The sequence below is a fragment of the Cherax quadricarinatus genome, chromosome 57 (assembly GCF_038502225.1).
Source record: "Cherax quadricarinatus isolate ZL_2023a chromosome 57, ASM3850222v1, whole genome shotgun sequence".
Classification (NCBI taxonomy): domain Eukaryota; kingdom Metazoa; phylum Arthropoda; class Malacostraca; order Decapoda; family Parastacidae; genus Cherax; species Cherax quadricarinatus.
In genome coordinates, this window is record NC_091348.1 from 15,254,753 (window position 1) to 15,267,111 (window position 12,359).

The following is a 12,359-nucleotide window of genomic DNA, read 5'->3' on the forward strand; positions in this document are numbered from 1 at the left end:
TAATGGACTCCCTCACCCCCAACACTACACTAGTGGACTCCCTCACCCCCAACACTACACTAGTGGTCTCCCTCACCCCCAACACGACACCTATTGGACTCCCTCACCCCCAACACTACACTAGTGGACTCCCTCACCCCCAACACTACACTAATGGACTCCCTCACCCCCAACACTACACTAGTGGTCTCCCTCACCCCCAACACGACACCTATTGGACTCCCTCACCCCAACACTACACTAGTGGACTCCCTCACCCCCAACACTACACTAGTGGACTCCCTCACCCCCAACACTACACTCCCTCACCCCCAACACTACACTAGTGGACTCCCTCACCCCCAACACTACACTAGTGGATTCCCTCACCCCCACCACGACACCTATTGGACTCCATCACCCCCAACACTACACTAGTGGACTCCCTCACCCCCAACACTACACCTAGTGGACCCCCCTCACCCTCCCCTCTTAAGGGTTAATTTTTCATTCATACTCCATTCAGTATCTCTCTCTCTCTCTCTCTCTCTCTCTCTCTCTGTCTGTCTCTCTCTCTCTCTCTCTCTCTCTCTCTCTCTCTCTCTCTCTCTCTCTCTCTCTCTCTCACCATCCCTGGCTTACCGGTTATGGTAGTGTTGTGTGTGTGTGTGTGTGTGTGTGTGTGTTATATTTAAGGCGCTTTGCATTCGCTCAAAAAAGGATTTGGTGGTGCTACTGCTAGCAGTGATGGTTGTTGTAGTATTGGTGGAGGTGATGGTGGTTGTTGTTGTAGTTGTGGTGGTGGCAGAGCAGGAGAGGTGGGGGATACGTCTGTCTGCCTCACGGATGTTGGTACACTCTTACCTTGGGGAAGCCACGTCCCCCAGGTGGGGGATGCTGGGGGTGCAACTGCTGTACTGGGGTAAGGGTTGGGGTGCTACTGCTTTGCTGGGGGTAGGGGTGTTACTGCTGTGCTGGGGTAGAGGCAGTGGTGCTACTGCTGTTCTGGGGTGGAGGTGGGGGTGTTACTGCTGTTCTGGGGTGGAGGTGAGGGGTGCTACTGCTGTTCTAGGGTGGAGGTGAGGGGTGCTACTGCTGTTCTAGGGTGGAGGTAGGGGTGCTACTGCTTTGCTGGGGTGGAGGTAGGGATGCTACGGCTGTGCTGTGGGTGGAGGTAGGGGTGCTACTGCTGTGCTGTGGGTGGAGATAGAGGTGCTACTGCTGTGCTGTGGGTGGAGGTAGGGGTGCTACTGCTGTGCTGTGGGTGGAGATAGAGGTGCTACTGCTGTGCTGTGGGTGGAGGTAGGGGTGCTACTGCTGTGCTGTGGGTGGAGGTAGGGGTGCTACTGCTGTGCTGTGGCGGTATTTTTTTATTGAGGTCGTGGATAGTCTGTGGGGAAGGGGTGCGTGTGGGGTTGGATCCCTGGGAGTGTTGTGGGGGAAGACAGAGGAGGGGAAAGGGTTGGGGAGGAAGGGGGAAGGAGTGGGGAGGTAGGGGGAACTGCCCCACCTTGAACCCCTTAGCTAGTCCAAGTTCGTTCACTGATATTGTCTTAATTCTTAGTCAGGGTGGGGAGCTTGCTTACTGAGGTGTGGAGAGCCAGTCTCTCTCTCTCTCTCTCTCTCTCTCTCTCTCTCTCTCTCTCTCTCTCTCTCTCTCTCATCCTTCTAACATCTCCCTTATCCCTCCATCTCACACCCTCTCTCTCACTCTGTTATCTGTGAATGTACGGTGTGTGGACGTCCATGTATGTGTAGTGTACGTCCCCCATCCTTTTGCATTATTCATTACTCCTGCCCCCCTTCATTCATTTATTGTAGGTTATCATTAAATCATATGACGGCGGTTGAGTCTATAGGATGATGCTGTAGGATGATTTTGATTCATAGGATGATTTATAATGTTTCCTGTGAATGTTGTGAGGGATGCGGGGTGGAGTTTGAGGTAATCAGTCCCTTAGCCTGGAGATGAATCTCCAAGATGGTGGAAAGTAGGAGGTGGATGATGTGAGGTGTGGTAGTGTTATGAGGGGTGTGTGGCAGTGTTGTGGGGGTCTTGTTAGGGGTGTGGGACTGTGGCAGTGTTTCGAGGCTCGTGTGGGGGTCCTGTTAGGGTTGTGGCAGTGTTGTGAGGCTCGTGTGAGGGTGTAGGAGGGTTGTGAGGGGCGGGGGAAGCGTTGCCAGCACCCTGCCTGGGGTGCTGCTGGGTGCTACCTCTGACGTTCACTACCCCCCCCCCCCCACCCCCCGGTGGCTTGAAGGTGGGGTCGAGACTCGCTTGTTCATTCAAGGTGGACGTGTGTTCGCCTCGTCCATTCATTCATTGATGGCGTCGGGTGAGTTGCACGTTTTCATTGATTTGCCTGCGTGTGCAGTGGTCATGCTTGCTTCACTCTGCTACTCGCCCTTCATCCTCCTCCTCACTCCCTCGAATGCCTCTCTCATTAACGTGGCTTGTGTTGGCCCATGCCTAGCAGTAAAGGCAGGTGTAGAGCAAACTTCACTGTGACTACTTATGGCTCTCTCTCAAAGGATTTACGAAATCAGATTCGCAAAGGGTAAATGGTTGGGGTGTGTGAGTTGAACCCACGCGAGACAGGCTTACTCAGGTGTTTAGATTATACTCAATTGCTAGGCCATCACTGATGAGGGCTCACTGCTGGGCCCGTGCTGAAGGGTACTGTTGGCTCATTTATGAATAACCTGACCTCGATGTCTCGACGTTTATCAGCGAGGTATTAATTCAGTTTCAGACCCTCTCCCTTCCTCCCTCCCTCCTTTCTCTCTCTCTCCCTCCCTCCTTTCTCTCTCTCTCTCCCTCCCTCCTTTCTCTCTCTCCCTCCCTCCCTCCTTTCTCTCTCCCTCCCTCCTTTCTCTCTCTCTCTCTTTCTCTCTCTCTCTCTCTTTCTCTCTCTCATACATATTAGGCGTATGTGTGTTTTGTCCATGGAGGAAAAAAAAGGGGTGTGAAGCATGGGTTTTGAACATTGCAACGAAGAGGCTCGAGCCAGTAGAGAGGGTAATGTGTGGTGCAAATATTGTGCAGAGAACTCGGAGTTTGGAGAGTAGGAAGAATTGCAGTTACCAAAAGCCTTACTCAGAATGCTGAGGAGGTAGAGTAGTTGAGGTAGTTTTGATATTCAGAGAGGATGAAGCAAAATGGGATGACGTGTAGGGCGTATAAATCTGGGGAGATGATGTAGGTATCGTCTTGGGAAAGGTTGGAGGGAGGGAGTAAAGGAGGTTTTTAGTGGTAGGGACTTGGGCATCCCACAGGCTTGCGTGTGTTAGATAGGAGTGGTGTGACTTTATGTGCTTTTGGAGCGTGAGCAAAATTACAGTTATGAAGGGATTTAGGGAAACCAATTAGCCGCACTCGAGTCCTGGAAGTGGGGAGTACAGTGCCTGTACTCCTTGACAGTGCAAGCACTGGGGATATTGCAGTTTGGAGGGACATCTGAAGTATAATGTCTGCGCGCTTCTGGTGGCATCATGACTGAATGAGTGACAGTGAAAGTGTTTAACTCTTTGTCGGGTCACCCTACCTACATTCAGTGTAGCAGTGACTAAACAGTGGTCCCACAATATCCCACATTAACCACCTGCCTCAGTGTTTGATCCCACATTAACCACCTATTTTTCTCTCTCTTACAGTATATCATCAACGTGACTCCCAACTTGCCCAATGTGTTCGAAGAGTGTGGAAGTTACAAATACATGCAGATTCCCATCGCAGACCACTGGAGTCAGAACCTGGCTTCCTTCTTCCCCAAGGCCATCCAGTTTATTGGTGAGTTTCTAATGCGCCATAAGATCTAAAGAACTGCGTAGCTTAAAAAAAAAAATGCTGAAAGCAGGTCCCGATTAGCATGGGCCAATAGGCCTACTGATGCGCACTTCTGTTCTTATGAATTGAAGACTCCTAGATCCGAAATGATATTCAGGGTTTTGTACAGGAAGAAGCCGTACACTCGCATGCTCCGTGGAAGGAAAGGGTAGCTTCAGTTACTCGGATCAAGAGGCCTTCAGCATGAAGACAGTTTATTCAAGGGTCATCTGAAGGAAATATCAGGGTTGAGGAAGAGATGGAGGATAATAATGTTCATGAAATGAATGGAGGAAGGGAGGGACTTAGGGATGCTAGGCATCCCACTACACTTGGTGTGTGTGTGTGTGTGTGTGTATTACATAATGTTCACTTCAAGGTCTTCCATTGTCTGCGGGTGCCAAACCAGGGCACGTGGAGGTACCAAAACAAGCAAAGAAAGAAGGTAAAAAAAAATAGTTCTGAGGAGACAGAGGATATAAAACGGGGCGGCTACCTGGGTAATGGAACAGATTCAAAAATCATTTACGGCCAACATAGAGCCAGTAAAATTAAACTACTGGGGACGCCTCAAAGTCCTAAATATGTCAATGATGTGCGAAGGTGATTGGATGGACAAGCGTCCATTGTTTCACTGATACCATACTTATGGTAAACCTCATGGCTCTCTCTCTCTCTCTCTCTCTCTCTCTCTCTCTCTATATATATATATATATATATATATATATATATATATATATATATATATATATATATATATATATAATTTTTTTTCTCTCTCTCTCTCTTACCTACAGGAAGTATGCTCAGAGGAGCCCAAGGTTCTGCTTACTATCGGTCTAGTAACTTTAGTATGCTCTAAAGTGAGGTATGCTGCCTCTAGTATACTATGTTGTCATTACTTTATAATTGTAACTTGAGTATGCATAGATGGGGAGCAGGGACACATACACACACACACACGCAAGTGTAAAAAATGAAGGCGAGTGGTGGATTATTGTGGAGGTTGTACAGGAAATAGTCATCTTGAGGTGATGTTGATCCAGGGAATACTAATTAAGAGCTTCTGCAGGGTGTTACTTGAGTTGTTGGTGGTGGTAGTTGTGGTGATGACTGAGGTAGTTGTGGTGATGACTGAGGTAGTTGTGGTGATGACTGAGGTAGTTGTGGTGATTGAGGTAGTTGTGGCGATGATTGAGGTAGTTGTGGTGATGACTGAGTCCATCAATCTACAAGATTGATGGACTGAACACATCGACTCCAGGTTGAGGGACTGATTACCTCATTCTCCTCCTCTCCTTACGCCTTCCTCTTTGTATTGGACTGATGAAGCCACTGTGTGGCGAAACGTTTCCTGAATAAAGATTCCCATATGCTGCATAAGTGTCTCAATCTTCAGTTGTGGTGATGACTGAGGTAGTTGTGGTGTTGACTGAGGTAGTTGTGGTGATGACTGAGGTAGTTGTCGTGATGACTGAGGTAGTTGTGGTGATGACTGAGGTAGTTGTGGCGATGATTGAGGTAGTTGTGGTGATGACTGAGGTAGTTGTGGTGATGACTGAGGTAGTTGTGGCGATGATTGAGGTAGTTGTGGCGATGACTGAGGTAGTTGTCGTGATGACTGAGGTAGTTGTGGTGATGACTGAGGTAGTTGTCGTGATGACTGAGGTAGTTGTGGTGATGACTGAGGTAGTTGTCGTGATGACTGAGGTAGTTGTGGTGATGACTGAGGTAGTTGTCGTGATGACTGAGGTAGTTGTGGTGATGACTGAGGTAGTTGTGGCGATGATTGAGGTAGTTGTCGTGATGACTGAGGTAGTTGTGGCGATGATTGAGGTAGTTGTGGCGATGATTGAGGTAGTTGTGGTGATGACTGAGGTAGTTGTGGTGATGACTGAGGTAGTTGTGGTGATGACTGAGGTAGTTGTGGTGATTGAGGTAGTTGTGGTGATGACTGAGGTAGTTGTGGCGATGATTGAGGTAGTTGTCGTGATGACTGAGGCAGTTGTGGTGATGACTGAGGTAGTTGTGGTGATGACTGAGGTAGTTGTGGTGATGACTGAGGTAGTTGTGGTGATGACTGAGGTAGTTGTGGCGATGACTGAGGTAGTTGTGGTGATGACTGAGGTAGTTGTGGTGATGACTGAGGTAGTTGTCGTGATGACTGAGGTAGTTGTGGTGATGACTGAGGTAGTTGTGGTGATGACTGAGGTAGTTGTGGTGATTGAGGTAGTTGTGGCGATGATTGAGGTAGTTGTGGTGATGACTGAGGTAGTTGTGGTGTTGACTGAGGTAGTTGTGGCGATGATTGAGGTAGTTGTGGCGATGACTGAGGTAGTTGTGGTGATGACTGAGGTAGTTGTGGTGATGACTGAGGTAGTTGTGGCGATGATTGAGGTAGTTGTCGTGATGACTGAGGTAGTTGTGGCGATGATTGAGGTAGTTGTGGCGATGATTGAGGTAGTTGTGGTGATGACTGAGGTAGTTGTGGTGATGACTGAGGTAGTTGTGGTGATGACTGAGGTAGTTGTGGTGATGACTGAGGTAGTTGTGGCGATGATTGAGGTAGTTGTGGTGATGACTGAGGCAGTTGTCGTGATGACTGAGGTAGTTGTGGTGATGACTGAGGTAGTTGTGGTGATGACTGAGGTAGTTGTGGTGATGACTGAGGTAGTTGTGGCGATGACTGAGGTAGTTGTGGTGATGACTGAGGTAGTTGTGGTGATGACTGAAGTATGTTAAGCAAAAGGACACAAGTGCAACTAATATAACATTTTATTGTGGCAACGTCTCGCTCTCCAGGAGCTTTATCAAGCTGTTACCGGCTTAACATATTGTCAGTAATTCTACCAACATTATTTCACCATGACTGAAGTTGTTGTGGTGATGACTGAGGTAGTTGTGGGGGTGTTGCGGTTATGATTATAGTGGTGAGAATTGTGGTAATGGTTGTAATGGTGGCATTTGTGGTAACGACTCTTATTGTATTGGCGATGTTTTGCCGCTGATGACTTGCCACAGTTGCTGTTTGTGTGGTCACAAGAGCAGGATACTAGATAAGGAGGAAGGGAAGTAAAGCAGACACGCTGGGGAACGTATGAATGGATGACATGTCTCTTCAAGTGCCAATCATTTGCTCCATACCAAACCATATCCACTAATAATCCGTCTTGTCTTCGTACCGAGTCACTTGGCCAACAGCAACCCCCCCTCCTCCCCCCACCCCTCCCCACTCATCCCCCCTCCCCTCCCCACTCATCCCGCCGGCCACGACGTTCCATGAGCGTGAAGACGTAGTTTGTCGCTACGAGATGATGTTTCCGGTGATGGCGAGACCTGACAGACAGACCCACAGTTTTGGGAAGGTGGGTGGAGGGGGGACTGGGGGGCTTTCGTGAAGGGAGAAGGAACAGGGGGGAAGCACGAGGGTGATAAGACAGTTGACAGTGATGAAAGGTGTGTAAAAATGGCACGAAGGCATGACCAAGGATGAGGAAAGAGATTAGAACAAGAGAGAGAGAGAGAAATGGAGAACAAGAAACAGAAGAGGGAAATAGTGGGGAGGCGAATCGCAACACCACGTCAATCATAGCTACAACTATTGCAACCACGAAAATCACTACCACAATTAGCACCACAACCATGGAGGAGGAGTTTGGGGGGGATGTGTGGCTGAATGGTGGTAGGAGAAAGCAGGATGCAGCTTCGCTCCTCAGAAGACGTTTCCGGCGTTAACAAGTCCTCTTAACACGTCCACATGACGGAGGAGGAGAAGGAAGTAAGCTGTTCAGGGAAGGCTGAGGCGAATAAATAAACCAGGATAGTTGTGTTATTAACCACAATTAGGTAAACTCGTAGTGTGAGGTGGCCCTATACACTGAGTGTGCGGAGCAAGCTTTTACTGTGGCAACGTTTCGCTCCGTGTAGGGCTTTTATCAAGAGTGAAACGTTATTATAACACAAGTTCCCCAATACACCTGCATTTGTATCCGCTGAGGGATACGATTGATTTAAAGGCCAGCGAGTTTTTTTTTTACCGGAAGAGTTGAGACCTTGGCCAGCATGGGCCTACACTTGTGCAGCAACTTGACATTTTTATTGTTGAAACGTTTCGCCTGCATAACAGGCTTCTTCAGTCCAGTACAAGCGAATACACCATCGGAAACAGTAACAGCAGATGCATCAGTAGTCTTGACATGATCAGTCCTTCATTAGGTTAGATTTGGAACGTATCTACTGCACGAAGGCCTGTATTTGTAGCCAAAACCGAGAGGGAACAAATTCTTCCTTTATTATAAACAGAAATGCACCATTAATATGGTGCTAATTTGGGTCATATAATAGTTCCACAGTGGGAGCAAAAGCTGATTGTATTAGCCCTTCTGTCTTACCCCCGTACCTGGAGGAGTCTACCTGGAGGGTGTTCCGGGGATCAGCGCCCCCGCGGCCCCATTCCTTGACCAGGTCGCCTCACACAAGATGTGTTTCAAACATTCAAGTTACGAAATCTGTCAGCCTGAGCTGGGAGACGTCAGTAGGGCCACGAGGATATCAAGTTTTACTTTGTGAGGTTCATCACCTTCGGGAGCTTTGAAAAGATTTCGTCACTTACGTAGGACTTACTCCTCTTTCAAGATGGCAAATTTCCTAAATTTCCTTGTAACAGGTAAGTGATCTGTAGATATAAATGCAGATCTACTCCTGTTAACCCCTTTGAAGCCTAGTTCCTAGGCGTTTTGTGTATCCATATGCTCTTGCGCTACTGTCCACAGGATGAATATGGGGTGCACAATAAACTAGCCACTTCGGCGGCAAAATCTTATTGTTTCAGGTTGGCCTATCACACAACACAACACCTTTTGAGTGTTGAGGGATGTGAGAAGCGTCATTGTTGAAGTATCATAACACAGGATGTGTGTATTTATGTCATATCATTGTCTTGTTTTCTCTGTGAGGAACCTTCACACGCCAGGGAGGAGGGGTCCAGCCCAAGGCTCTCGTCAGTCTTCGATCGCCACCCTCAGAATACGAATCACATCACTGAAGTACTCATTAAATCATACAACCCTCTCCAAGATCATCAAAATACTGAAAAATGCAACACGAAGCGTTAGTCTCCCCACCTCGTCTTTCCTCCCTCTTCCGTCGTCTATTCACCCCTCTTCTAACCTCTGTTCTCCACCCTTCCTCCTCTCTAACCATGGAGACGGTATATGGATCTGCGGTTGGTCGGCCAAGGAAAGGAGATTAGAAAAGGTGTATCGAGGAAGTGGAATAGTGGTTACCAGTAGCCATGGTGGTGGTGGTGGTCGATTGTTAGGTGATGGTGTTTGTGGTTGACTGTTACTGATGATGGTGTTGGTTGTTTATTGTTACTGATGATGGTGATGATTGGTACTGAAGATGGTGATGGTTGATTGTTGCTGAAGATGGTGATGGTTGATTGTTACTGAAGATGGTGATGGTTGATTGTTACTGAAGATGGTGATGGTTGATTGTTACTGAAGATGGTGATGGTTGATTGTTACTGAAGATGGTGATGGTTGATTGTTACTGAAGATGGTGATGGTTGATTGTTACTGAAGATGGTGATGGTTGATTGTTGCTGAAGATGGTGATGGTTGATTGTTACTGATGATAGTGATGGTTGTTTATTGCTACTGATGATGGTGATAGTTGATTGTTACTAAAGATGGTGATGGTTTTTATTGTTACTGGTGGTGATGGTGGTTAATTGTTACTAAAGATGGTGATGGTTGATTGTTACTGATGGTGGTGGTGGTTAATTGTTAGATGATGATGGTGGTGGTTGCTGATTGTGACTGAAGGTGATGGTGGTGCTCTTTGGTTGTGATTGTAAAAGACGCAGTATATGACCTGTACATCCTGCAAGTCGCAGTATATGACCTGTACATCCTGCAAGACGCAGTATATGACCTGTACATCCTGCAAGACGCAGTATATGACCTGTACATCCTGCAAGACGCAGTATATGACCTGTACATCCTGCAAGACGCAGTATATGACCTGTACATCCTGCAAGACGCAGTATATGACCTGTACATCCTGCAAGACGCAGTATATGACCTGTATATCCTGCAAGACGCAGTATATGACCTGTACAAAGACGCAGTATATGACCTGTACATCCTGCAAGACGTAGTATATGACCTGTACATCCTGCAAGACGCAGTATATGACCTGTACATCCTGCAAGACGCAGTATATGACCTGTACATCCTGCAAGACGCAGTATATGACCTGTACATCCTGCAAGACGCAGTATATGACCTGTACATCCTGCAAGACGTAGTATATGACCTGTACATCCTGCAAGACGCAGTATATGACCTGTACGTCCTACATGACTCAGTACATGACCTGCAGTGAGCTGTACATCATACAAGACGTAGCTCTCTACGATCCTGCAGTACATGACCTGCGGTGACCTGCACATCCTTTCAAGACGCACTACATGACCTAACAGGATCTTGATGACATGTGAGCTCCTTCACCATGTGGCGGAAGTGACCCCATCATTCCCCCCTCCTCCCCTCTCACTCCCCTCCTGAGTCAGGTGGTGATGACAGCGGCTGCTAGTTGTGTTCAACACATGGACTGCAACCTCTTGCATGACCACGCATAATTCTCTCTCTCTCTCTCTCTCTCTCTCTCTCTCTCTCTCTCTCTCTCTCTCTCTCTCTCTCTCTCTCTCTCTCTCTCTCTCTCTCTCTCTCTCTCGTACTGCTTTAAAGAGGAGAGATATACACAGGGTAGGAATTAAAATATCTATATAATTAACATCTATTTCAAATGTATGTAGTATACGTTTCTCATAACTGTTCCTAACATACACACATACACACACACACACATACACATACATACACACACATACATATACACACACATACACATACATACATACACATACATACACATACATACACACACATACATACACACACAACACACACACACATACACACACACATACACACACACACACACACACACATACATACACACATACACATACACACATATACACACACATACACATACACACACACACATACACATACACACACACATACACATACACACATACACACACGCACACACGCATACACATACACACACACACATACACATATACACACACCCACACACACACACACACACACACATACACACATACATACACACACATACACGCATACACACATACACATACACACACACACATACACACACATACACATACACACACATACATACACATACACACACATACATACACATACACATACACACACACACACACATACACACATACACACACATACACACACACACACACACACACACACACACACACACCGTAATCACTACCCGGATTTTCAATGAATGGTCCCTCCCATTCACACGCCAGTTTCTCATTCATTCTGTCTGCTGGTGGTGGTGGGGGGGGAGGTAGATCCTTCTCTCTTGTTGGGGATGGGGGGGAGCCCATTCTCCCCAGCACTACCTCGTCTTCGACCCCCCCCCCCAACACCCCTCTGCCCCTCACTTCCTTCCCCCAGCCAACAAATTTGGATCTTTTCAAATGTTGGTAAGTGAATGTTGTTCTTGCTTGTGTTGTTCTTTGCTGGGTCAATGGCGCTCCATGTGATCGTATTTGTTTACAACATTGCAAGCTCCTGACGATGTGTTTCCTGCAACACGAAAAACCTAGAGCTATCATTCAACTCCCGTGGTTGTTTTGCATCTTGTATTGCTTGTTCGCGATATTTGCATAATATATATATGTCGTGCCGAATAGGTAAAACTGGTCAGTTAGTAAGAACTCGTTTAAAATTAAGTCTTTTCTAAAATTTTCTCTTATACGTTTAAAGATATATATTTTTCATTTATGTTAATGTAAAAATTAATGATTTTGTACCAAAAGAACATTAGGAAACTTACGTAACCTTATTATAACAAGCGCAATTTAATTTTGCCTAATCCAGCTAAATATATGTAAGTTTACAGTAACTTAATAATTAACATTCACAATGAAATTTTTTTTTCGTTAGATTCAGAATGATTTTTGGGGACAAATTTTCCATACACAAATTTTCACTTGCCATATTCGGCAAGAAGTGCGTTGCTATTTAAGACAAAACAGCAAGTTTTACTTATTCGGCACGACACACACACGCGCGCGCGCCCACGGGGCCAGGAGCTACGACTCGACCCCTGCAACCTCAACTAGGTGAGTACACACACACACACACACACAGTAATGCGTGTGTTTGAAATAGGTGTTAGGGGATTGAGAAAAATTTAGCGTTTTTGCGAGATTTGTTAACATGGGTAAGAGAGGTGCCACGAAGCAGTGGGTAGGAGATGGGCACTTCCGCTGCCCAGGTAAACACTAGGCAACCTTGGAAGAATTAATCAGGCAGGTGAGTGGGGCCTGTGTTGGCAATACTTCCCTTGGGAATACTGATATTCTCACGTGTGTGTGTGTTTGTGTGCGTGTTTGTGTGTGTGTATGTGTGTGTACGTT

At 46.8% G+C, this 12,359-nt stretch overlaps 1 protein-coding gene across 1 annotated transcript in view; it reads left to right on the forward strand.

Moving 5' to 3' along the window:
- LOC128693485 (dual specificity protein phosphatase 6) overlaps positions 1 to 12,359 on the forward strand; it is a 73,376-nt gene that overhangs the window by 42,852 nt on the left and 18,165 nt on the right. The window contains exon 3 of the mRNA XM_053783189.2: positions 3,634 to 3,769. Within this exon, the coding sequence (XP_053639164.1) occupies positions 3,634 to 3,769 (136 nt within the window). The remainder of the gene's footprint in view (positions 1 to 3,633; positions 3,770 to 12,359) is intronic.